The sequence below is a fragment of the Dreissena polymorpha genome, chromosome 1 (assembly GCF_020536995.1).
Source record: "Dreissena polymorpha isolate Duluth1 chromosome 1, UMN_Dpol_1.0, whole genome shotgun sequence".
Taxonomy (NCBI): Eukaryota; Metazoa; Mollusca; class Bivalvia; order Myida; family Dreissenidae; genus Dreissena; species Dreissena polymorpha.
In genome coordinates, this window is record NC_068355.1 from 80,662,738 (window position 1) to 80,690,503 (window position 27,766).

The 27,766-nt window shown below is 36.0% G+C and overlaps 2 protein-coding genes across 7 annotated transcripts in view; one reads left to right on the top strand and one right to left on the bottom strand.

Moving 5' to 3' along the window:
- The window catches only part of LOC127837320 (DENN domain-containing protein 2A-like), an 86,297-nt gene extending 85,140 nt beyond the window's left edge, over nucleotides 1–1,157 (bottom strand). For 3 of the 6 annotated variants that reach the window (XM_052364314.1, XM_052364307.1, XM_052364285.1), the window contains exon 1: nucleotides 1,134–1,157. The gene's annotated coding sequence lies outside the window, so the exon portion shown is untranslated. The other 3 variants (XM_052364293.1, XM_052364304.1, XM_052364297.1) reach the window with 3 other exon arrangements.
- On the top strand, nucleotides 1,123–26,286 carry LOC127837466 (60S ribosomal protein L27a-like). The gene is made up of 5 exons (XM_052364597.1): nucleotides 1,123–1,215; nucleotides 1,412–1,475; nucleotides 5,317–5,392; nucleotides 24,898–25,069; nucleotides 26,122–26,286. The coding sequence occupies exons 1-5, from the start codon at nucleotides 1,213–1,215 to the stop codon at nucleotides 26,248–26,250; spliced, it is 444 nt and encodes a 147-aa protein (XP_052220557.1). The 5' UTR covers nucleotides 1,123–1,212; the 3' UTR covers nucleotides 26,251–26,286.
- Nucleotides 26,287–27,766: the final 1,480 nt, after the last annotated feature.

Genomic DNA, 27,766 nt, shown 5'->3' on the forward strand with positions numbered 1-27,766 from the left:
AACAATAAACGTAGCTTATATGCTATATTAAATCAAATTACGTTAGAAAAGAAATAAAACGCGCCGCAAAAAGTATGCAATGTCCGCAGGATTCGAGCCTGCCCGAGAAGATCCCAAAAGATTTCTAGCCTATCACCTTCACCACTCAGCCGCGACAACTTCACATTAGTAAAAGCTCAAATTAGATATAAATAAGTAAACAGTTAAAAAGGCTCTGCGATCTTTGAAGAAATCGCGAAATCTTATTTTTCAGATGATATTTGGATGAAAGTCAATATTTATTGTGAAAATACTTTATTATAAAGGAATTACGTAAACATATATCAAAATTGGATGTTTGGAAGAAAAAAATCATCTCTCGGAAATAACCGATCATTGAAGATCGGCAATGATCATAAAATAAATTGCGGGAAATCATTACGGGTGCGCTACCATAATTTGAGCATTATGGATAAATTTATGATCTGATAGTGATTATTTATGCCAGCAATAGTTAATGTTGCTCATTTTTCCAATTAAAGTGCCATCCAGAATACAGGCAGCAGAGTTTCCATGAAAAATTGTACAACCAGTTGCAACTCCCAGCAAGTACATGTATTAATTAAGATATCTTTACTGGTATTTTGGGATGTTCATTATTTGTATACTTGAATATTTCATAGGACATGGTTACAGAACAAGTATTTCACTAACAAGTCATGTGGAATCAAACTCTGGGATAACATAGCCTGCACTAAAACACTTTCTACAGTAACACTTGAGATGGTACATTTACGTTACATAAGTTAATGCAGATTGTAACATTTCAAAATCAATACATGTTAAATGTATCCCCAGTTTAGTTTTTCAAATTAACTTTCTTTTTGCATTGGAATATGCATAAAGTATGATTCTACTTTTGATTTAATGTATGCAGGGTAACTTATAATATTTATACAAATCGGACAGTATCATTTTTATCAGTTATTTTCATGGAAAACTAACAATATTAAATCAATTTGTACCGACACTTCTGTCGAAATTAAATGCTTAAATTCTATACGCTTTATACATTTGACTGAAAAAAAGCGTTACCACCACAGCAAAACCGAAAATGCAATAAAGTAATTATTCCGCTTGCACTTCCTACTTACTAGGATAACATGTCCGCACTAAAGTTTACCCCTGTCACCGACCTTTCAACATCCGGTCTCTTACTTCCTGCATAGGAAAATGGTAACAACATATTGCGAGACCCGTCGAAAATCGATGTTAATCTTAGTTATTTATTAGATTTAGTTTTTCAGATATATTTAAAATTATGAATATAACTTAATAATTACAATTCATATTGTTCCGCGATACATCATTGTATATATTCTCATGATTTTTATAACATTTTGCACACCAGTTTTTCAATGCTTTTCTGTAGACCACTAAAAATAAGAAGACGCGGAAACTTCGTGGTCAAGTCAGTCACGGACATGGTCGTATAGGTAAGTTATATATAATGTAGTGCATGAACACAGCAGTTCTGTTTTGTTTTACCTTATGTTCTGCGTGGAATGGAATTTCTTGTCAAGTGTTAGTTTTAAATTGACATATTTTTTAGAAATGGCATTTATCATTCATGTATAGGCCTATGTATAATTTAAAGACATACACAGGTTTATCTTGCAACAAACGTACCTGTTTGCTGAACATTTTCTAGGTTGGCGCTAAGGAAAAAAAATTAGTAGCCAAATTTCAGCACTACGATGACGACCCACATTATAACCTTATTTGCTCAATGAACGACATAATAATTATCACGAATCTATAGGTATCAATAATGACTGTATTAAATTATTAATGAAGTCACATTTAAATACATTATTTGTTACTTGAAATCAAATAAGTTCATGTTTTTATTTTTCATTTATATTTATTTTCATGCACTGGCATAAACGGTATACAATGTTAGAACTTTCAGATATGCCCCGGTCTATGATTGGGTGGGTCTTGCGTAACTCCTATTCGCCCCCCCCCTCCCCTTCTCCCAATAATTTAGTCTGATGCTTCTTGATTCTTGAAAAATACATTTACTGCAATGTATTCTTGAATGGACATATTTTTCCATAGTTGCAATATATAATTTATTCAAACGTACCGGTAAATTTGTAAGTCTTAAATACTGCATGTACTGAGCGGCAAGGCTATATTTAGATACACATCTTCTGTTTTTAAAAAAGCATGCTTTGCATGCGTAGAACTTGGCATTGCAGCTGACAGCAATAATTTCGCGCTATTTCTTATAACACGGGTTCTACATGGCATACCAGTATTAATGCATAGTGAATAGTTATAATCACGTGGCTGTAGAAAAACGGTGTAAATCAGTTCTACAAATAGACATGATAAAATATACATGCACTGGATTAAATTTGTTACCGCATCAAATTATTAACGGGTTTTGTTTTTCACAACTTAATCGCCGTAAGTAAATTTACACTGCTCACCAATTGCAATTAACTTCTCATAATTAATGATTGTTTACAGTACGGTAAATAGGTGTGATGATGATGCCCGAAACCGCCTTTAATAATGTACTGCTTTATTTAACGGTTTTATATCACGTATTAATGCTACAACTGTGATTCATTGTTAATAAACCTGCGATAAACGCTTACTCTGTGAACGACGTCAATCAAAAATAATAAAAGCTATATAACTCCGCCTCCATAAACATTCTCGTAACCGATTGGACGTTACTTACATATCACAGTTTGGCGACTGGAAAGTTACCCGAAAATTTCCCGTGATGCATCTGTCAGCATACATGACTGTGTTATGTCGCTTGAATATACGATAAGGGCATCCGGTTATCTCTTATCAGTGGACTATCTAATACCACCTGGAGCTTTTATGGCGATTACATGTGGAAATCGGTACCGAGTTCTCTTTAAAAGTAGGGAATATTATATACTTATAGAGAAATATCAGGGTTTTTTGCAATCGCCATTTTCATTCACATTTTAAACTTTAATCGCCAGCTGAAAGATTCAATGGCCTTTGGTGATCGGAAACGCTAACATAGATTTAATAAATTTAGTGTTGCAATCTTTAAAATTGCTACCTAGTCCATGTAAACATACTTTTTGCTATGGTTGCTCTGGGAGTATATATGCGCCCCGTCATTAACACAATGGCAGTTCTGCGAACAAATTTGGTGCGCCAAAGAACTGTTAAAAAACCACACACTTATGGCAATGTTTTTTTCACTAGTTTGAGAATTGAGCCGGGTCCCTTTTTATTGAGAATTATCGCATCCTTTTTACTTTAATTGGGAAATTAAGGTTGTTGATTTTATGCTTACAAGTTTTTTATGGGTTTACTTCATTTTACAAAATATTTTTGTTGATATCTAGTATGTGTTTTAAGTTTTGTGAAAAAATCTCACAATCGGTTTGTGACTTCCAGCTCAATTAACAAATTATCTACTTTATGAAGGGTTTCTATAAGTTTCAGCAAATGAAAGATCTGTTCAGTGTTTTTTATGGCCCGATTTTATAGCCGAAATTCGGCTATGTTCCCAATCCCAAAAAGTATACTTTTTTCCCAAAATGTGGCAAAAAATTCCCAATTCCCCCCCCCCCAAATTCTTTTTTTTTTTTATAGAAGTGTCTAATGCGTACAGGGTTTTTTTTTAGAAAAAGGGGAAGATGCTGGGTAAAAGGGGAAAATCGAGCGCGAAAGAGACATAGTCTGGGAAAAAATAAAAACTGTTCATTTCAATGTCTATAACTCACCTACAGACTTCGGGGTTTATAGGGGAAGACGCTGGGTAAAAGGGGAAAATCGAGCGCGAAAGAGACATATTCTGGGAAAAAATAAAAACTGTTCCTTTCAATGTCTATAACTCACCTACAGACTTCAGGGTTTATTTTTAGAAAAAGAGGCATGTCTCTAACCTTTTTTGTTCTTAAACACATGAACAAGTATGATATTAAAGTCAAAGTCCTAAATAAAGTTGCAGGGGTAGATCTAATAATGGGAAATGTCTTCAACTGGGGCCGGGGAACGATGTCAATATTGTGATTTCAATTTCATGATGAATGGGTTGACGATCTAGATCTGCTACAGTATTGGAAGGGAAAGGTGCGGCAGCTGCCGATTGTCTACATTCACTTTCACAATAATCCGACAGTATTAATCGATGTTGATTACATGTACCTCCGAATCCTGCTGGGTTTCAACGGTTTTTGATGATTCATTCTTAAAAAATGCGTCAACGCAATTAATATTTTCCGAGTCCGAACGTTTTATTTTGTTCGTGTATGAACGCCAATTGTGAGACTTTTTACAGTTTTAACGTTTATATCTTGGCTTTCACATAACCCGGATGAAAATTCGACTGGAATCCAGTAAAATATTCACATGATTAATACAATTAGTTGCCCGGTTTCCATGACGTAATTAATGAGCTATATATAGAATCCATGGGATTCCCAGATTTGAGTGTTTGTCTAGAGAGAGAGAGAGTATATTTTGGTGAAAAATTATATTTTTGGAGGGGAAATGGTATTTTTAGGGGAAAAATTCTGGTAGGGGAAGACGCCGAATATCGGCGTCACTTTCTTAGTAAAAAAAAACCTGGCGTATTTTATCTCAATTTTCATTCAATTACATCTAACATTATATTGATTTTGTTCTTTTAATTTGAATGATTATAAAGAGTTATAACTAATTTAGTATTTCCCTAATCAGTGGACTTTTAGTTTGGAATCAAAAGGCTTATGAATTTATTTTCCCAATTTCATGTAAATGCCTATAAAATTCCCAATTCCAAAGCCATGGGCTATCTTCCCAAAAAGTGGGAAAAAAACCCTGCTGTTACTGCTTCTCATTTGTTGCCTTTTTTCTGACTTTATAGAAGGTTTTCCATTCTTAGGTCTCACACTTACAGTTACTGACACATTTTTAGTCCAGCTAGTCCTAAGACTAGTTTGTTAATTTGTAGAAACTCACAGTATTATAACAATTTGCCACCAATAGAAAGAGGCCATAGTTCAATAATGTTATTTGAAAATAATTTCCCACAGTCTTAACAATTGATACTGTTTTAAACCATGAATGGTTGTAACATTTAAAATTGGTTTCAGTTGTTGTTAACAATATTTACTTGATAACGGCCAGTTATTTCACTGTTATCAAATAACTCCATGAGCAGAGGTAACAAATGAATACGGTGTGTATTTATTTGTTAATGAGAATAAACTTTAGGCTGGAAATTCAACTTATTTGTCTTGTTGCTCTATCTTCAGTTTCTTTATTATGTCGTATTGCACTTGTTGTCAGGTAAACACAGGAAGCATCCAGGTGGTCGCGGTAATGCTGGAGGCCAACACCACCACAGAATCAACATGGATAAATAGTAAGTATGACATTATCATACAGGATTTGGAAAATCATGCCAATGATGTCACAAGTTATCCCTGTCAGACTTGTCACTGGTGAGAACAGCACATCAAGCTGAGGCAAAACATGACTGGTAATATATTGGGTGTAGGTCCATGTTAAGATAATTCCGAAGACATACAAGTATCTTAAGTGTTCAGAAATTGATGTCCTGTTTAAAGGACCTGATGCAAGTCTTAGTCTAGGGTTGTCAAATATGCGAATTATTCTGGAAATCTGGATTTGAGCCGTCAAGGATTGATCTTGAGATCATTGTTAATGTGATCAGTTTTTATGTTCCCCCAAAATAAATATGTTCCCCCAAAATTTATTTTGGGGGGAGCATATAGTTGCCGCTTCGTCTGTCCGTCTGTGCACAATTTTTGTCCGGGCTATTTCTCAGCAACCAATGACCGAAATTCAATGAAACTTTATGGGAAGCTTCACTACCAAGAGGAGATGTGCATATTATCAGCGGGTTCTGGTTTGATGATTTTTCACAGAGTTATGACCCTTTGAAATTTTCTATAAGAAAAATCTTGTCCCCCCAACTAGTGTGCCTTCAAAACGATTTCTTTTATCTGAATATATAGTGCAAAATTGTGACAAAAAACCTTTGGGGAGCATCACCCGTCTTGGACAGTTTCTTGTTTAATTGGGGGGGGGGCGTATGGACAAATTTTTTCAAGTGCGTGATCATTTGAGAACGAATATTGTTATAACTTCTTCGACATTCCAGAAACTTACACGCTCTACAGATTTTGCCCGGTCTGTTAATTATTGATTTGTTATAGATTATTGCAATGGCATTAAAGATAACTGATGAAATGTCTTCGCTATTTTCCCAAAATCTTACAATTCTACGAAATGTCCCCACTCTTGAAACTTTAAATTATCAATAAGCAAATTAAAGCACTTCTATAGCATATTGTAAAACAATATGTTAACCAAATTATATATTGATTGCATATTTGTTAGGTGTCTGGATAGGTTTTCTGTAGTCAAATCAGAACTCCAGATAAGGTTTTGTGAAATTCTTAACGTTACTACCAGATTTTCAAAAATAATTCTTAACTCTGAAATTTTATTCTTAACGTTACTACTAAGTTTTGGAAAATAATTCTTAGCTTTTCTAAATGACCTAAAAATAAATAATAATGGTTATTTTCATGCAAAAAATCAAAATAAACATACTAGCAACTTTATTTATAGAGTTCAACAATGTCTATTCAGTGTTGTACAATTTTATTTTTCAATTACCTTCATATGCCCAAACTGTGCTTAGATTGCATGCCTTCGATAAATTTTTAGCTCACCTGAGCACAACGGGAAGGGGGTCGGGTCCCCTGAGGGGGGGGAAAATTCGCGCGTTAAAGGGGAAAAGGGGGAAATTTCTATGCTTAGCTAGTAACGGTACAAAATCAAGTTTTAACACTATAATTCACCATACAGAGGGAGAAAAACATAATTGAATCTCTTTTATTATGATCCCCTTCGAAGAAGAGGGGGTATATTGCTTTGCTCGGTCGGTCGATCTGTCGGTCGGTCCGTCCACCAGGTGGTTGTCAGACGATAACTCAAGAACACTTGGGCCTAGGATCATGAAACTTCATAGGTACATTGATCATGACTTGCAGATGACCCCTATTGATTTTGAGGTCACTAGGTCAAAGGTCAAGGTCACGGTGACCCGAAATAGTAAAATGGTTTCCGGATGATAACTCAAGAACGCATACGCCTAGGATCATGAAACTTCATGGGTACATTGATCATGACTCGCAGATGACCCCTATTGATTTTGAGGTCACTAGGTCAAAGGTCAAGGTCACGGTGACCCGAAATAGTAAAATGGTTTCCGGATGATAACTCAAGAACGCATACGCCTAGGATCATGAAACTTCATGGGTAGATTGATCATGACTCGCAGATAACCCCTATTCATTCTGAGGTCACTAGGTCAAAGGTCAAGGTCACGGTGACCCGAAATAGTAAAATGGTTTCTGGATGATAACTCAAGAACGCATACGCCTAGGATCATGAAACTTCATGGGTAGATTGATCATGACTCGCAGATGACCCCTATTGATTTTGAGGTCACTAGGTCAAAGGTCAAGGTGACGGTGACCCGAAATAGTAAAATGGTTTTCGGATGATAACTCAAGAACGAATACGACTAGGATCATGAAACTTCATAGGTACATTGATCATGACTTGCAGATGACCCCTATTGATTTTGAGGTCACTAGGTCAAAGGTCAAGGTCACGGTGACCCGAAATAGTAAAATGGTTTCCGGATGATAACTCAAGAACGCATATGCCTAGGATCATGAAACTTCATGGGTACATTGATCATGACTCGCAGATGACCTCTATTGATTTTGAGGTCACTAGGTCACAGGTCAAGGTCACGGTGACCCGAAATAGAAAAATGGTTTTCGGATGATAACTCAAGAAAACATAAGACTAGGATCATGAAACTTCATAGGTAGATTGATCATGACTTGCAAATGACCACTATCGATTTTGAGATCACAGGGTCAAAGGTCACGGTGACCCGAAGTAGTAAAATGATTTTTGGATGATAACTCAAGAACGCTTTTGCATAGGATCATGACACTTCATAGGTATATTGATCGTGACTCGCAGATGACCCCTATTGATTTTCAGGTCACTAGGTCAAAGGTCAAGGTCACAGTGACAAAAATCATATTCACACAATGGCTGCCACTACAACGGACAGCCCATATGGAGGGCATGCATGTTTTACAAACAGCCCTTGTTCATAAACATGTTATGTTCATGTTCAAAGTTCAACATGTTTGGGCTTTTCAGGGAATTTATCAATTATTCTGGTGACCTCCTCTTCACAAAGTCTGATCAGGTACTCCAGTGTAGCTTACCCAAGCCTGTTTCTCTGTGGCGTGCAAAGCAGGTTGAGCAAACTAAACAGTCTTTCAACACTCTCTTGACCTGACGTTTCTGGCGTTTCACTGCCGGCATTTGAAGGAGACTGACTTTTAAGTTGTACTTGTTTGAAAAGAATATCAATTTATTTAAAAGTTAAAACAGATTTGTCAATTTTTTTACGATAGCTTTTGTTGTTGTGCGACATGATGGAATTCGTATGGTTTGCGGTAGATGTCGTAAAGCGAAAGTCGTGATAGTGAACTACATACGGTTTGCGGTAAAGGCTAAAATGAAGTAAACACATGGATGCAGTTCAGGAAAATTGTAGTAATTTCGTAACAAAATACGTATTTAAATGAGGTATTGATTAAAATTGAATAACACCTGACCTCCGAGAGGGGAATTTTAAAAATATTTGGGGGAAAAATATATACTCTAAAGATGGGGGAATGTTGTCAGAAATTGTTGGTATCTTAATCAAATTATATCCTTCCAAGGTCATAATAATAATGGAACTATTAAACAGAAATGCTCACAAATACCTGTTGAAAATAAGTGTATACCGGCATGTGTTTTTGTGGAGAAATTAAATGATTTTGCCAGCCCGATCGCCTATGGTTTTGATTCAAGAAATAGCGGCCCTAATAATTATTATAATTACTGATCGTCGTGACAGTTTGTCCCAATGTTACTTTTTTGGGGGCTCAATATCATAAAGGAGCCATTAATAATCCGATAATAACCCCCATAAAACTTGACAATAGCAGTAAAAACACCGTTTGTAACACTTACACGCTTCAGTGATTTCAATATACTCTGCACTGTAGGTCGCTTACATCGTCGAAAATCAATATTTACAACTGACAGACGCTGGCCGCTAATGCTCAGTCGTGTGCTTTTGATTCGCAGTACATTTTCGGATAAGATTTTACCGATTTTTTTTTATACGCCGCTCTTTAAAAATTGGAGGCACTTTTAAAAATTCAAATGGTCAATCAAGACAAAGTGGTTCTATAAATTTAGGGTTCCCGGAGGACCACCCAGCTTGAAAGAACTGGTGGTCCTCGCCAAAATCTGGGGGCCTCGGGTCCCCGGACCACCGTTAGTGTCGAGGCCTGCCTAGTTGCCCATCTTGCACTGTCTGTAAACATGTTGACTTCTAAAACATTGATCCTAGTTGCCCATCTTGCACTGTCTGCATAGCTGACTGCTGTGTGGACATTAATAATGATGGAAGATAAACAGTGGACCGTCTTCGGAGTTTAGGCATCATGTCTAAGTCTACCTCGAGTGTCCAGACATTCAGTATCAGTATTGCAACCAGTATGCTTCGTTGGTAAAGTGCTTCGACTTGTCACTGTGCGTATGATTCAGGTAGAGCAGTTGTACAGTTGTAAGTTACTGGCGAAAGTACAGTCTTTTTAATCTTTTACATCTTTTTGATTGGTTTAGCTTGCAAGACTAAATGGCCACCCCTATATGATTGAAATGCTTTTTATCCCCCGCCAGAGGCGGAGGGATATTGTTTTGGCGTTGTCCGTCCGGCTGTCCGTCCGTCCGGCACTTTTGTGTCCGGAGCCATATCTTAGAAGTGATTTGGCGGATTTCATTGAAACTTGGCATGAGTATATATATGCATAAGAGGATGATGCACGCCAAATGGCATTGTACACCATCTGTTAAAAACAGAGTTATGGCCCTTTGTATCTTGAAAAAATGCTTTTTAGTATAGGCACTTTTGTGTCCGGAGCCATATCTTGGAAGTGCTTTGGCGGATTTCATTGAAACTTGGTATGAGTATATATATATGCATAAGAGGATGATGCACGCCAAATGGCATTGTACACCATTTGTTAAAAACAGAGTTATGGCCCTTTGTATCTTGAAAAAATGCTTTTTACTATAGGCACTTTTGTGCCCGGAGCCATATCTTGGAAGCGCTTTGGCGGATTTCATTGAAACTTGGTATGAGTATATATCTTCCGCCAGAGGCGGAGGGATATTGTTTTGGCGTTGTCCGGCTGTCCATCCGTCGTCCGATTTGCACCCATCCTCAAACAAAGCATATGTTGCGGGGGATATCAATTCTATGAATTTGCTTGTTTAAAAAGGAACAAACATGTATACAGATAACACACTAGTCATAAATACATTGGTATACATTTCTAGAACTCAACTGATCTGTGATGCTCAATATAAACCAGTCCTTCCTAAAATTATGTTTTGCTGGATCGTACCGATCGTTTCTAGCAAAAATTGAAAAATTATGAAGGAATGAAAATTGTAAAAAACGTAAAGAATAAGATTTTTTAAACAATATTTCAATGTTATTATAATATACTATTTAATATCAATATCAATACATTTCTCTAAGAAATTAAAATTTATTCCTCTTAATCAAACGATGTACTCCTGAGAGCTTCACTTTATCAATTCCATTGAGAGCAAGTTGATAATTAAAGGATATATATATTTGTTTCTGTGAAAATATTTACAGCGGGAAAGTCACAATGACCTTTATTTATGCCCTGCTTGCTTACAAATTGATTGGATGAAACAGGAACCAAAAAGCACATGGTTGTCAATTTTGATCCTATTCCTTTGCTAAGTGTACATTGTACTTGTAATTTGATGACGTAGTGTGTTATTACCTTGGGTGACGCAACAAAATGCTTTGGGTACCGTACAAACACCTTTGTCATTCTGAAAATGCAAGGAAAAAAAAAAAGGTTTTAAATCATTGGAGTATTTGGTAAAATCTTAACTTTGACCTGGATAATTATGAATTTATGAAAAAAGCTTATGGAATTCCAAATTTCACCATAATTTATTACTGGAAATTAGGTTCTGTAATATAATAATCATTTCCGGATTTGCCAAATTATTATCAGAGAAATACAAGGACTAACAGTATTTTGGAAGGACTGGAAACAATGATAAGAACTAAAAAAAACTTATAAATGTTTGCAAGGTTTTTATTTATTGATTTTTGACATGGGCTGGTTTACTTTTTGGGAGTTTGTTATGATGTAATAAAGTTATCCCTGTCATACAGTATAGTGGTGACAACAAACAATCTGAGATAAACTCCCTATATGACTTTTGTGAAAGAAATGTGACAAATACAGGATTGTATACGTCACTAGATTTAATGATTTTATTTTTTTGCTTGCCGATTTTCCATCCCAAATTGTAACAATATTTCGTCTTTAGTTTGGCGTTCAGAATCGATATTCAGTTGTCTTCCGTGATATTTTGCAGATGAGAAAATTTAGATTTGCTCCTTAACAGCAAGAACATATTGTTTGGTCCCTACTTAACAATGAATAAATTTAAGAACACATATATGTAGAAACTCTTACACGTATAAGAACACTTGAGTATGCTTTCCTGACCGCTTTTGTTAAACGTAACATAATCTTACCCTTTTATCAACTGCTTTCCATTGCATTCCATCCCGACCTTGGCTATGATTACCTGTTAAGACCAGTGTTCCCTTTAAAGAATTTGGTTAGCCAAAGTATCAACCTACTAAGGACTAAAGCGTGCTTTGTTTGCGCTGTTTTGAATTGATATTTTTTGGAAAAGTTGCCAGGGCCAAGATTGTAATGGGAAATCGCTGGCTGCCTGAGCTTCCAGAGAACACCGTAAGACATGCCAATGATGACACAAGTTATCCCTGTCAGACATGACACTGGTGAGAACAGCACGTCAGGCTGAGGCAGAATGTGTTGATAAATAAAATATTGATCCTAGTTGCCCATCTTGCACTGCCTGTAAACATGTTGACTTATAAAACATTGATCCTAGTTGCCCATCTTGCACTGTCTGCATAGCTGACTGCTGTGTGGACATTAATAATGATGGAAGATAAACAGTGGACCGTCTTCGGAGTTTAGGCCTCATGTCTAAGTCTACCTCGAGTGTCCAGACATTCATTATCCGTATTGCAACCAGTATGCTTCGTTGGTAAAGTGCTTTGACTAGTCACTGTGCGTATGATTCAGGTAGAGCAGTTGTACAGTTGTAAGTTACTGGCAAAAGTACAGTCTTTTTAATCTTGTACGTCTTTTTGATTGGCTTAGCTTGCAAGACTAAATGGCCACCCCTATATGATTGAAATGCTTTTTAAAAAGGAACAAACATGTATAAAGATAACACACTAGTCATAAATACATTGGTATACATTTCTAGAACTCAACTGATCTGTGATGCTCAATATAAACCAGTCCTTCCTAAAATTATGTTTTGCTGGCCAGGAGGTCCAATAATCATGCAGCCTTTGCCGGATCGTACCGATCTTTTCTAGCAAAAATTGAAAAATTATGAAGAAATGAAAATTGTGAAAAAAGTGAAGAATTAGATTTTTTTAACAATATTTCAATGTTATTATAATATACTATTTAATATCAATATTAATACATTTCTCTAAGAAATGAAAATTTATTCCACTTAATCGAACGATGTACTTCTGAGAGCTTCTCTTTATCAATTCCATTGAGAGCAAGTTAATAATTAAAAGATATATATATATATATATATATATTTGTTTCTGAGTAGATATTTACAGCGGGAAAGTCACAATGACCTTTATTTATGCCCTGCTTGCTTACAAATTGATTGGATATAACAGGAACCAAAGAGCACATGGTTGTCAATTTTGATCCTATTCCTTTGCTAAGTGTACATTGTACTTGTAATTTGATGACGTAGTGTGTTATTACCTTAGGTGACGCAACAAAATGCTTTGGGTACCGTACAAACACCTTTGTCATTCTGAAAATACAAGGAATAAAGAACAGGTTTTAAATCATTGGAGTATTTGGTTTAATCTAACTTTGACCTCGATAATTATGAATTTATGAAAATAGCTTATGGAATTCCAAATTTCACCATAATTTAATACTGGAAATTAGGTTCTGTAATATAATAATCATTTCTGGATTTGCCAAATTATTATCAGAAAAATCCAAGGACTTACGGTATTTTGGAAGGACTGATAACAATGATAAGAACTAAAAAAAACTGATAAATGTTTGCAAGGTTTTTATTTATTGATTTTTGACATGGGCTGGTTTACTTTTTGGGAGTTTGTTATGATGTAATAAAGTTATCCCTGTCATACAGTATAGTGGTGACAACTAACAATCTGAGATAAACTCCCTATATGACTTTTGTGAAAGAAATGTGACAAATACAGGATTGTATACGTCACTAGATTTAATGCTTTTATTTTTCTGCTTGCTGATTTTCCATCTCAAATTGTAACAATATTTTGTCTTTAGTTTGGCCTTCAAAATCGATATTCAGTTGTCTTCCGTGATATTTTGCAGATAAGAAAATTTAGATTTGCTCCTTAACAGCAAGAACATATTGTTTGGTCCCTACTTATTAATGAATAAATTTAAGAACACATTTTTAGAAACTCTTACACGTATAAGAACACTTGAGTATGCTTTCCTGACCGCTTTTGTTAAAAGTAACATAATCTTACCCTTTTATCAACTGCTTTCCATTGCATTTCATACCGACCTTGGCTATGATTACCTGTTAAGACCAGTGTTCCCTTTAAAGAATTGGGTTGCCAAAGTATAAACCTACTAAGGACTAAAGCGTGCTTCGTTTGTGCTGTTTTGAATTGATATTTTTGGGAAAAGTCGCCAGGGCCAAGATTGTAATGGGAAATCGCTGGCTGCCTGAGCTTCAAGAGAATACTGTAAGACATGCCAATGATGACACAAGTTATCCCTGTCAGACATGACACTGGTGAGAACAGCACGTCAGGCTGAGGCAGAATGTGTTGATAAATAAAATATTGATCCTAGTTGCCCATCTTGCACTGTCTGTAAACATGTTGACTTATAAAACATTGATCCTAGTTGCCCATCTTGCACTGTCTGCATAGCTGACTGCTGTGTGGACATTAATAATGATGGAAGATAAACAGTGGACCGTCTTCGGAGTTTAGGCCTCATGTCTAAGTCTACCTCTAGTGTCCAGACATTCAGTATCAGTATTGCAACCAGTATGCTTCGTTGGTAAAGTGCTTCGACTTGTCACTGTGTGTATGATTCAGGTAGAGCAGTTGTACAGTTGTAAGTTACTGGCAAAAGTACAGTCTTTTTAATCTTGTACGTCTTTTTGATTGGCTTAGCTTGCAAGACTAAATGGCCACCCCTATATGATTGAAATGCTTTTTAAAAAGGAACAAACATGTATAAAGATAACACACTAGTCTTAAATACATTGGTATACATTTCTAGAACTCAACTGATCTGTGATGCTCAATATAAACCAGTCCTTCCTAAAATTATGTTTTGCTGGCCAGGAGGTCCAATAATCATGCAGCCTTTGCCGGATCGTACCGATCGTTTCTAGCAAAAATTGAAAAATTATGAAGAAGTGAAAATTGTGAAAAAGTAAAGAATTAGATTTTTTTAACAATATTTCAATGTTATTATAATATACTATTTAATATCAATATTAATACATTTCTCTAAGAAATGAAAATTTATTCCTCTTAATCAAACGATGTACTTCTGAGAGCTTCACTTTATCAATTCTATTGAGAGCAAGTTTATAATTAAAGGATATATATTTTTGTTTCTGTGTAGATATTTACAGCGGGAAAGTCACAATGACCTTTATTTATGCCCTGCTTGCTTACAAATTGATTGGATAAAACAGGAACCAAAAAGCACATGGTTGTCAATTTTGATCCTATTCCTTTGCTAAGTGTACATTGTACTTGTAATTTGATGACGTAGTGTGTTATTACCTTAGGTGACGCAACAAAATGCTTTGGGTACCATAGTTTACAAACACCTATGTCATTCTGAAAATGCAAGGAATAAAGAAAAGGTTTGCCAAATTATTATCAGAAAAATCCAAGGACTTACGGTATTTTGGAAGGACTGGAAACAATGATAAGAACTAAAAAAACTTATAAATGTTTGCAAGGTTTTTATTTATTGATTTTTGACATGGGTTGGTTTACTTTTTGGGAGTTTGTTATGATGTAATAAAGTTATCCCTGTCATACAGTATAGTGGTGACAACTAACAATCTGAGATAAACTCCCTATATGACTTTTGTGAAAGAAATGTGACAAATACAGGATTGTATACGTCACTAGATTTAATGCTTTTATTTTTCTGCTTGCTGATTTTCCATCTCAAATTGTAACAATATTTTGTCTTTAGTTTGGCCTTCAAAATCGATATTCAGTTGTCTTCCGTGATATTTTGCAGATAAGAAAATTTAGATTTGCTCCTTAACAGCAAGAACATATTGTTTGGTCCCTACTTATTAATGAATAAATTTAAGAACACATTTTTAGAAACTCTTACACTTATAAGAACACTTGAGTATGCTTTCCTGACCGCTTTTGTTAAACGTAACATAATCTTACCCTTTTATCAACTGCTTTCCATTGCATTTCATACCGACCTTGGCTATGATTACCTGTTAAGACCAGTGTTCCCTTTAAAGAATTGGGTTGCCAAAGTATAAACCTACTAAGGACTAAAGCGTGCTTCGTTTGTGCTGTTTTTAGCTCACCTGAGCGATAGCTCGGGGTGAGCTATTGTGATCACTCAGCGTCCGTCTGTCCGTCTGTCTGTCTGTCTGTAAACAATTTGTAAACATCTTCTACTAAACCATTGAGCCAATTTCAACTAAATTTCATGTGGAGCATCCCATGGTCATGGGACAAAAGAATTGTTAAAAAAAATTTGATCACATAACCAAGATGGCCGCCATGACCATATATGGTAAAAACCTAAAAAAAATCTTGTCAGAAACCGCTCATCAAATTTTCAAAAAATTTCACAGGGATGACATTTGAAGGCTCCCCTGAAAAAGTTCTTCAAAGAAATTTGATTCGTCAAAAAACATGGCCGCAGGAGCTCGTTGAACTTTGCATGTTTATTCGTTTTTGCCTATTTTGTGAAAACTTACAAAAATCTTCCACATTTTTTGTCCGATCCTTTCCAAATTTGCACAGTGTCTTTATATCAATGAGGACACGAACCCTACAAAAAAATGAGCATTATTGGTCCATGAAGTACAGAATTACCTCCCCTTGAATTGAGAAAATGGTGTTTATGCAATAAAGTCCAAATTTTTCATCCAATTCCTCCAAACTTGTAAGGATTTAGCATGGTTCAAACAAGGGAAACAACTATGGTTTATGCATGTTCTTTTTATTACAGATTTGCCTCCCTTTAATTCATTCAAAATCTCATTTTACAGCAGAGATTCCAAATCTGACCTGTAAATGAGCCACATATTTACTGCCAGTGCTAGGTTACCTTTTCCCATTTGATCATTCTTAAGTATTGGTCTTGTAATGCTGCTACTGCTTCTGCTACTGCTACTACTACTACTACTACTACTACTCCTACTACTACTACTACTTCTACTACTACTACTACTACTACTTCTACTGCTACTACCACTACTACTACCACTACTACTACTACTACTACTACTACTACTACTACTACTACTACTACTTCTACTACTACTACTAGTACTACTACTACTACCACCACCACCACCACCACCACCATTGCTACTTCTACTACTACTGCCACTACTACTACTACTTTTACCACTACTACCACTACTACTACTACTACTACTACTACTACTACTACTGTCTACTTCTACTACTACATCTACTACTACTACTACTACTATTACTACTACTACTACTACTACTACTACTACTACTACTACTACACCACCACCACCACCACCATTCACAGTGACAAAAAACGTATTCACACAATGGCTGCTACTACAACTTATAGCCCATATAGGGGGGCATGCATGTTTTACAAACAGCCCTTGTTTCTATGGGATTTTAACCACAACTGTTCATGTTTATCTCCGACACATATTTTTAGGTCACCTGTCATGAAGTGACACGGTGAGCTTATGTGATCGTGTGATGTCCGGCGTCCGTTGTGCGTGCCTGCGTGTGTCCTTGCGTCTGTCCGTCAACAATTTGTTTGTGTAGACAGTAGAGGTCACAGTTTGCATCCAATCTTGATGAAATTTGGTCAAAATGTTTATCTTGATGAAATCCGGTTTGGGATTGTATTTGGGTCATCTGGGGTCAAAAACAAGGTCACTAGGTCAAATAATAGAACAACCTTCTGTAGACAATAGAGGTCACAGTTTTCATCCAATCTTTATGAAATTTGGTCAGAATGTTTATCTTGATGAAATCTGGGTTGGGATTTTATTTGGGCCATCTGGGGTCAAAAACTAGGTCACTAGGTCAAATAATAGAAAAACCTTGTGTAGACATTAGAGATCACAGTTTTCATCCAACCTTTATGAAATTTGGTCAGAATTCTTGATGAAATCTGGGTGGGATTGTATTTGGGTCATCTGGGGTAAAAATCTAGGTCAAATAAATAGAAAAACCTTGTGTTGACAATAGAGGTCACAGTTTTCATCCAATATTTATTAACTGTGGTCAGAATGTTTATCTTGATGAAATCTGGATTGGGATTGTATTTGGGTCATCTAGAGTCAGGAACTAGGTCACTAGGTCAAATCATAGAAAAACATTGTGTAGACAATAGAGGTCATAGTTTTCATCTGATCTTAATGAGTCAGGTGAGCGATTCAGGGCCATCATGGCCCTCTTGTTAATTTATATTTTTGGGAAAAGTCGCCAGGGCCAAGATTGTAATGGGAAATCGCTGGCTGCCTGAGCTTCCAGAGAATACTGTAAGACATGCCAATGATGACACACGTTATCCCTGTCAGACATGACACTGGTGAGAACAGCACGTCAGGCTGAGGCAGAATGTGTTGATAAATAAAATATTGATCCTAGTTGCCCATCTTGCACTGTCTGTAAACATATTGACTTATAAAACATTGATCCTAGTTGCCCATCTTGCACTGTCTGCATAGCTGACTGCTGTGTGGACATTAATAATGATGGAAGATAAACAGTGGACCGTCTTCGGAGTTTAGGCATCATGTCTAAGTCTACCTCGAGTGTCCAGACATTCAGTATCAGTATTGCAACCAGTATGCTTTTTTGGTAAAGTGCTTCGACTTGTCACTGTGTGTATGATTCAGGTAGAGCAGTTGTACAGTTGTAAGTTACTGGCAAAAGTACAATCTTTTTAATCTTGTACGTCTTTTTGATTGGCTTAGCTTACAAGACTAAATGGCCACCCCTATATGATTGAAATGCTTTTTAAAAAGGAACAAACATGTATAAAGATAACACACTAGTCATAAATACATTGGTATACATTTCTAGAACTCAACTGATCTGTGATACTCAATATAAACCAGTCCTTCCTAAAATTATGTTTTGCTGGCCAGGAGGTCCAATAATCATGCAGCCTTTGCCGGATCGTACCCATCGTTTCTAGCAAAAATTGAAAAATTATGAAGAAGTGAAAATTGTGAAAAAGTAAAGAATTAGATTTTTTTTAACAATATCAATATTAATACATTTCTCTAAGAAATGAAAATTTATTCCTCTTAATCAAACGATGTACTTCTGAGAGCTTCACTTTATCAATTCCATTGAGAGCAAGTTAATAATTAAAGGATATATATATTTGTTTCTGTGTAGATATTTACAGCGGGAAAGTCACAATGACCTTTATTTATGCCCTGCTTGCTTACAAATTGATTGGATAAAACAGGAACCAAAAAGCACATGGTTGTCAATTTTGATCCTATTCCTTTGCTAAGTGTACATTGTACTTGTAATTTGATGACGTAGTGTGTTATTACCTTAGGTGACGCAACAAAATGCTTTGGGTACCGTACAAACACCTTTGTCATTCTGAAAATGCAAGGAAGAAAGAAAAGGTTTGCCAAATTATTATCAGAAAAATCCAAGGACTTTCGGTATTTTGGAAGGACTGGAAACAATGATAAGAACTAAAAAAACTTATAAATGTTTGCAAGGTTTTTATTTATTGATTTTTGACATGGGTTGGTTTACTTTTTGGGAGTTTGTTATGATGTAATAAAGTTATCCCTGTCATACAGTATAGTGGTGACAACTAACAATCTGAGATAAACTCCCTATATATATATGACTTTTGTGAAAGAAATGTGACAAATACACGATTGTATACGTCACTAGATTTAATGATTTTATTTTTTTGCTTGCTGATTTTCCATCCCAAATTGTAACAATATTTTGTCTTTAGTTTGGCCTTCAAAATCGATATTCACTTGTCTTCCGTGATATTTTGCAGATAAGAAAATTTAGATATGCTCCTTAACAGCAAGAACATATTGTTTGGTCCCTACTTAACAATAAATAAATTTAAAAACACATTTTTAGAAACTCTTACACGTATAAGAACACTTGAGTATGCTTTCCTGACCGCTTTTGTTTAACGTAACATAATCTTATCCTTTTATCAACTGCTTTCCATTGCATTCCATCCCGACCTTGGCTATGATTACTTGTTAAGACCAGTGTTCCCTTTAAAGAATTTGGTAGCCAAAGTATTAACCTACTAAGGACTAAAGCGTGCTTTGTTTGCGCTGTTTTGAATTGATATTTTTGGGAAAAGTTGCCAGGGCCAAGATTGTAATGGGAAATCGCTGGCTTCCTGAGCTTCCAGAGAACACTGTAAGACATGCCAATGATGACACAAGTTATCCCTGTCAGACATGACACTGGTGAGAACAGCACGTCAGGCTGAGGCAGAATGTGTTGATAAATAAAATATTGATCCTAGTTGCCCATCTTGCACTGTCTGTAAACATATTGACTTATAAAACATTTTATCCCATTTTCACCGCGACATTGACGGTATAACACGTTGTGGAATATACTTGCTTGTATTCAACACTGTGGAATATACCTGTCGCGTGCACGGACTACTTTTTAAATGACGTCATGCGATATGCGCTAAAATTAGGTCGATATTGTTTGGTTCATTGATCGAATTTTAAGGTCACCCATTAGAAGAAAATGTGCATATTTTGCAGAAAAACATATATATGACATATTCACCAAAAGAAATGTTAAAATAAAATATGAAATTACACGATTTTTGTTTTGTTATATTTTTATTTATAACAAAGTCGACAAAACTAAAGCTTCAAAATTATACGACCTTCAACCTTTAAATCTAGTCATGACATAATTTTTCGCCATCCGTATAATGAATCAGCTGATTGATGGCGTCATAAAATGACATACTTATTGCGTCATTTTCCCCATTTTTTTGACGATTTATTATAAACGCGACTTATTTCACATGTTTTCTACATGTACTCACAGTACTGTATGTCGACATATCTGAATTGTCAATTGATAACATTTTCCTTATTTCGTGAAATGTGCATTGTTTATAACCAAAGCATATACTTTTGACATTTAACTTAAATATTAAGAATGTACAACAAGCCATACACATATCGCACAGTTCATGAATAATCTGCTATGTTTGCTTTCCTATTTAATTCACGTTAGGCATAGAGCTGTGTAAAGTATAAGATGGTAAAAATAGCACACACTGGAATTGGGAACGTCCCATTTTGTACAAGGGTATTTTCTACTCATTTATCTGTTGTGTACTGGAATGTTTTCCATTCTTTGTGTATTTATGTATTAAATTATTTTCTCGTACAATAAGGGCATTTAGCATAGATAAATAAAACATTGTGCAAGTTTAAACATAATTATGTTTGTATGCAGAAATCTGCAAATGCAACCGAGTTTACCAACGGCTATTATTAGATAAACTGCTCCGGTTCATTTGAACAGCAGTAATGTAGAGTACATGACGTAGCGTGTGACGAAGAAGAAAGTTTATCGCGTTCATAAACTCATTTGAATAAAGTGATAGAATGGCATAAGGGTCTTTATTTAACTATGCTAAAATAATTATTAAAGACCCTAGATGCAAAATCGTCAATTATTGAGTTAAGTGGATTATTAGATGGATTTTAAAGGTTAATTAAAGGTAAGATACTAGTTCTTACGTGTTTTGATTTTTGTTTGTACTTTTGTCGTTCCCTGTTCCCGGGGAAATGATTTTAACATGGGCGCCATTGATGCATCGGATCACACACGGCATACTCATAACATTATATAAAAAACACGTTCTGCGCGTCCTTAAATTCGTTGCCGAAGTCGGAAAACGTATTGCCCTGTATATTTTGTCAAATAAAGTGTCAGTCGCTGCAATTGTCTGTTTACTCGTCAAAATTGTCAAGGTCTTCGATAGCTAAAGAAACTTCAGCGTACAGTTTATTTAGTATTGACAGACCTGTACAAAGTCGCGCCAGTCAAAAATCATAAAAAGCGACATTTAAAGTTATGGTAGCCAGAACTAGGTCGTCCATGGTGTACATGTATGTTGACATCGACAGCATTTTTTCAGGACAGGAACAATCGCCGCCATATTGGATTTTGATCATTTTCTTTCGAAAATAAAATGAATAATAGTAAAGTAAAATCTTCTTTTCGCGGTCGTAATGTGTTAAAATTCGCATACTGCGTAAAATTGAATGCAGGCATATGGTGATATTTTTACTTGTTTTACAGTTTGTTTGTGAATTTTTTAAAGACTATTTTGCGTACCAGAACAAATATATGTATATCACTACGCATGGTTACATTTGTTAGATTTTAAGCGCTTTTATGACTGAATTAAAATTATTGGTAAGGTAATTAGATCTATTTATGTTAAATGTCACATTGAAAAAATCAAATGGGATAAATAGAATACTAGGATTAGCGTTGAATACAGAGAAGTTTATGTTGCTCGGCTCGAACACCGAAAGCGCTCGCCAAGGCTCACGCTTCCAGCGTTCTAAGCCTTGCAACATAAACTTCTCTGTATTCAACGCTAACCTAGTATTCTCTATGATCCTAGTTGCCCATCTTGCACTGTCTGCATAGCTGACTGCTGTGTGGACATTAATAATGATGGAAGATAAACAGTGGACCGTCTTCGGAGTTTAGGCATCATGTCTAAGTCTACCTCGAGTGTCCAGACATTACCCATTAGTGTCTTTGCAGCACAAAGCGTGCTTTATTCGTCCAGCGCTGTGCTTGTTCTTTCTCACTATTAGGTAGAGCAGTTGGAAGTCTTTGGCTAAGGTACATGTGTTTTAAAAACTTAACTAGCTAAGATATGCTAAGCATGCCAGGTAAGTGAGTGCAGTCTAATTGACAATCATATATATGACTGAATATGACTTTAAAGAAGGAAAAAATTCATTGGTATTGCTTGTCATTATATGTTTTTATGCCTTGGATTGAATGAGCGGGGGTTTATTGTTTTTGGCCTGTTTGTCATTGTATGTGTGTGTCTGTCCCAAAACTTTAACCTTGGTCATAACTTGCAATATTGATGATAGCAACTTGATATTTGGCATGCATGTGTATCTCATGAGCTGCACATTTCGAGTGTACAATGCCATTTGGCGTGCATCATCCTCTTATCCATATATATACTCATACCAAGTTTCAATGAAATCCGCCAAGCACTTCCAAGATATGGCTCCGGACACAAAAGTGACGGACGGACAACGCAAAACAATATACCTCCGCCTATGGTGGGGGATAAAAAACCAACAATCATCTGTGTGTGATATAATAATTTGAAAGGATATACATTGTTACCTATTGCCATGAGCAGATTTGTTGTTGTTTCTTGGAGTTTTCAGTGATGTGATCAAGTTATCCCTGTCATACAGTATAGTGGTGAGAACTAACAATCTGAGACAAACTCCTTATATTAGATCATTGTGTAAGAATAGTGATTGGTTGTTAACAAGTATAATTCAATTGATTTAACAAATTGTTTTTGTGATTCCCCATCCCAGACAGGAACATTTTAAGTATCTACATGTAGTTGATGTACTTCAACCGTCAAAATAATTATTCAGGTGTCTTCCCAGATATCTACATGTAGTTCAACCTTCAAAATAAATACTCGGGGTGTCTTTCCATAAATTTACAAATAGGAAAAAAACTTGATCTACTCCATAAAAAAAAGCACATATTATTTGGTCACATCTTTACAATCAGTTAATTTAAGAATAATGTTTAAGAAACTTGACACAAATGAAAACTTATGCATGCTGTCCTGGTAGCTTTTGTTGACCATAACATATCCTCACCCCTTAATATAATGCTTTCCAATGTACTTCAAGCAGACCTTGGCTATGATTACCCGTGTTAAGACATGCCAATGATGACACAAGTTATCCCTGTCAGACATGACATTGGTGAGAACAGCACGTCAGGCTGAGGCAGAATGTGCTGATAAATAAAAGCCCATCTTGCACTGTCTGCATAGCTGACTGCTGTGTGGACATTAATAATGATGGAAGATAAACAGTGGACCGTCTTCGGAGTTTAGGCCTCATGTCTAAGTCTACCTCTAGTGTCCAAACATTCATTATTCTAATGAAAGAAACTTATGATGTGATAGTTAACTTAAATTACAACTATCATATGTTAGTCCTTAAGACATATTTATTCATATAAAAATGCCATTACTGCATTTGTATGAATTTGCAATGATGTGATAAGTTATCCCTGTCATACAAAATACTGGTGAAAACTCACAACTCTGAGGCAAATTCTCTTTGCAATTTGTTTGTTTAAGTGATTTGTTCTTTTGTGACTGGTCTTTGTCCGTCGTATGTCCGTCCGTCCGTAAAAATTTGCTCGTAAACAATCTAGAGGCCACATCTGCGAGTCGTGATCAATGTACCTATGAAGTTTCATGATCCTAGGCGTAAGCTTTCTTGAGTTATCATCCGGAAACCATTTTACTGTGTCAAGTCACCGTGACTTGACCTAGTGACATGAAAGTCAATAGGGGTCATCTGCGAGTCATGATCAATGTTCCTATGAAGTTTCATGATCCTAGGCGTAAGCGTTCTTGAGTCGTCATCCGGAAACCAATTTTTTAAGTTAAGTCACCTTGACCTTTGACCTAGTGACCTGAAAATCAATAGGGGTCACCTGCACATCTAACTAGTTGCCAATCTTGCACTGTCTGCATAGCTGACTGCTGTGTGGACATTAATAATGATGGAAGATAAACAGTGGACCGTCTTCGGAGTTAAGGCCTCCTGTCTAAGTCTACCTCTAGTCTCCAAACATTCAGTGTTCTAAATTTATAGAACATATAATACTAAATAATAAAAATAGGTTTAATGCCCTTACATGCAATACTGCAAGGCATTAACAGAAATTTCTGGATATTTGTGTGGACTGGTTAGTGGGTAATTGAGTTTGCTATGATGTAATAAATTATTCCCTGCCAAACAGACTGATGGATAGAACTCACAACCTTAGACAAATTTTCAACACTACTAATTTATGCTTTGTTGCAGACTGCATTATTCTGTTATCTCCGCAAGCACTGGTGGCAAGCGATTTCACCTGATACAATCTAGGCACTAGCTTCTTTTCCCTGAAATATGAATTTAAAACTGGCTTAGTTCCTGGCTTCTTTGAAAATCTAACTGGTTACTAAATTTTTTATCGAGAACACTGCATTATTGATGGTTTTAAAACACACTACACTCTCGTTTCAGTCACCCTGGATACTTTGGTAAAGTGGGTATGCGGTACTTCCACAGAACCAACAACAAGTTCTTCTGTCCTACAGTGAACCTTGACAAACTGTGGTCCCTCGTCTCAGAGCAGACCCGTGAGAAATATGCTGACAGCAAGGATAAGGCCCCAGTCATTGATGTTGTCCGATCAGTAAGTGGGAAAATTTTGTTATGTTTTAGACAAATGGGAGTAAATAAATGTGCAGTCTGCACATGCTAAATAGGGAGGACACATTCTGCCTTAACTGGATTTGGCTAAGGAGAGACTTCCTTTATACTAAAAGGACCATAAAAGCAGAGTGTTATCCTGAAATACCATGTCTGGACTGCACAGGCTAATCTGGGACGGCACTTAATTTACAAGCATTAAAACCTGGGGGCTATTTCATAAACGGTCGTACGACAATGTTTACTTACGAGAGAATTTTGTAATCTTAGACGAACTAGCTCGCTATGCTCGTCAAATATATACGGCGCTAGAGATGCCATTGTAAGTAATTAAGTACTGAACATTTATAAACATATGATATGGACTTAAGCAAGTTTGCATCTTTGAAAAATGTATCGTAAATGTGTATTACGATGTTTAAGTCCCCAGGTTTTCCAGAATGAGGCTGATATGTTTCTTAACCCTTTGCATGCTGGGTAATTTGTCGTCTGCTAAAATGTTGTCTGCTGAATTTCTAAAATAAGCATTTTCTTCGATTTTTTTCAAAGAATATTATCAGAATAGCAAACAGTTTTGATCCTGATGAGACGCCACGTTCTGTGGCGTCTCATCTGGATCCAAACTGTTTGCAAAGGCCTTCAAAATTCGGTTCCCGCACTGAAAGGATTAAACCAGCAGTCTTTCTTTCATATAATATTGATAAAAGATAAGCAAAACAGCTGACATGTTGGTTTGTACAACAACAAAACTTTGGTTGATGAACATTTGCAAAAATCCTTTTATATGTATAGAATACCTTTAGACATCCCAGCTTTCACCCTGTTTAAAACTATTACCTTGCCAATGTTCTGCATTTATTGACTTGTCCAGAAAAATACACACATCACTAGCTTGTTCATTTTAAATCCTTAAAAAAGTGATTATGGACTATGACAGGTACTCTGCAAAAACAGTAAATAAGTCTTGTTAGGGAATGGGTGACTGTGTCTGTGCCTATTCATGCTTGTGTCATTTCTTTGTGTTTGTGTCTGCAGGGTTACTACAAGGTTCTTGGCAAGGGTCACCTGCCCAAGCAGCCCGTCATTGTCAAGGCCAAGTTCTTCAGTCAGTCTGCTCAGAAGAAGATCAGAGCGGCTGGTGGAGCCTGTGTACTCGTTGCTTAGACTGTATGTGCAGAGAAAATAAAGAAAAAAACAATAGTGGTCTTGTTGATGTTTTGACAGTATTATTCAGTTAAGTTTGAACTGTTGCCTGTGCAGGTATTCACAAAGCTGCTTAAGAAAATAGCTTTTTTTTCTGAACAATTCAGATAAAAACATGAAACATCTGAACATTGATTGGCTTTAAATCTCTGAAGATATTGTTACGTTCCACCTGTGAACGCTTGTGTACGTACAAGTAATACACTGACTTTTCAGCCGTCCATGCTGCGCTTTTAAACATATGAGGAATGCAAACAACACTATTCGAAAAGTTATTAACTTTTATTGTCGCACGTTGAACAAAATAATCATTGCTGTATGCAACTCAAAAATCATTACATTAGTAAATGTATGTATTATAGTCTTATAAAGGCAGTTGGTGTATTTTCACCTGAGCATAAGATTTCCTACAGTTTGTTATTTGAAGTGTTACAAGTTTACTTGTTTAATGTTTGAGTCTTTCACAATTGATAATGGCAACAATTTTAAGTACATCAAATGACAATAAATGCTTCCAAATGTCGTAATGAAATGCCACAGGTAAGTACTTTAAGTATGATGTTAAATGAGCTCTTTCAAATAAATATAAGTGAATATAAGCTTTTGCTGTTAATTTTATTAAAGGACCTGCCTCTTAGTTTTCGTGATGGAACTGAGCTGATGACCAAAAATTGGTCGTCCTTTTATACTAGCGTAAGGGCAAATGTGGCCAAACAAGGTCATTTAAGGCCATAACTGGTCATTGAGCGGGCCAGTTGGCCATGGGCGCCCCAAAAATGGCCAAATCGGGGCGACCAACTGGTCGAAATTAGAACGCTCACTAAGCAACGTCTAGCACTTGAGAAAATGGCTTCAAGAATTGAAAATAATCAGAGTCGATATGTCTCTTTAAACGACGAATACAAAAGGGTCAAATACTAGAACATGTAAACATTACCGTTGATCTAAAATAAGACATCGTGAAGAAAGCTATTTTAAAAGAGATGACTCATCAGACCATAAAGCACTGCGACAAATGGCTGACAATGAACCGGTGTCTCATGGACAAGTTAAGTTTTATCGTAAAATAACTGTTATTATGTAACTGTGGTCATTATTACTCAGCAGTAATGTAATATACATAATAATGTTTTACATAGTGCTAAAGATGAGATTAAAATACAAATACAACAACAGTGAAAATCACGAGGCAGGTGACAGCACTCACATTCGGATAAGTTATTCGGAAACGAAATAAAAATAATCCACAGGCGTACAACCAGAATATTGTTTATGTGTAAAACGGTCGTGAATAATACGGACCTTAATGCATATATAATATGTTTTGGCTGTCATATGCCCTGTGTAGATGCTCAGGTGAATAAAAAGGAATAATACAGATGAACAACAGATTAAAAGGTAACAGTTAAAAGATCATGTTAAAAGTTAGTGTTTGGTTTTTAAGTTCATTGTCATTGTCCTGATATGCAGCGCATAT

Coding starts and splice junctions, on each gene's coding strand:
- LOC127837466 (XM_052364597.1), top strand. Junction 5,393..24,897: donor AGAATCAACATGGATAAATA/GTAAGTATGACA, acceptor CTCTCGTTTCAG/TCACCCTGGATACTTTGGTA. Junction 25,070..26,121: donor TCATTGATGTTGTCCGATCA/GTAAGTGGGAAA, acceptor TTGTGTCTGCAG/GGTTACTACAAGGTTCTTGG.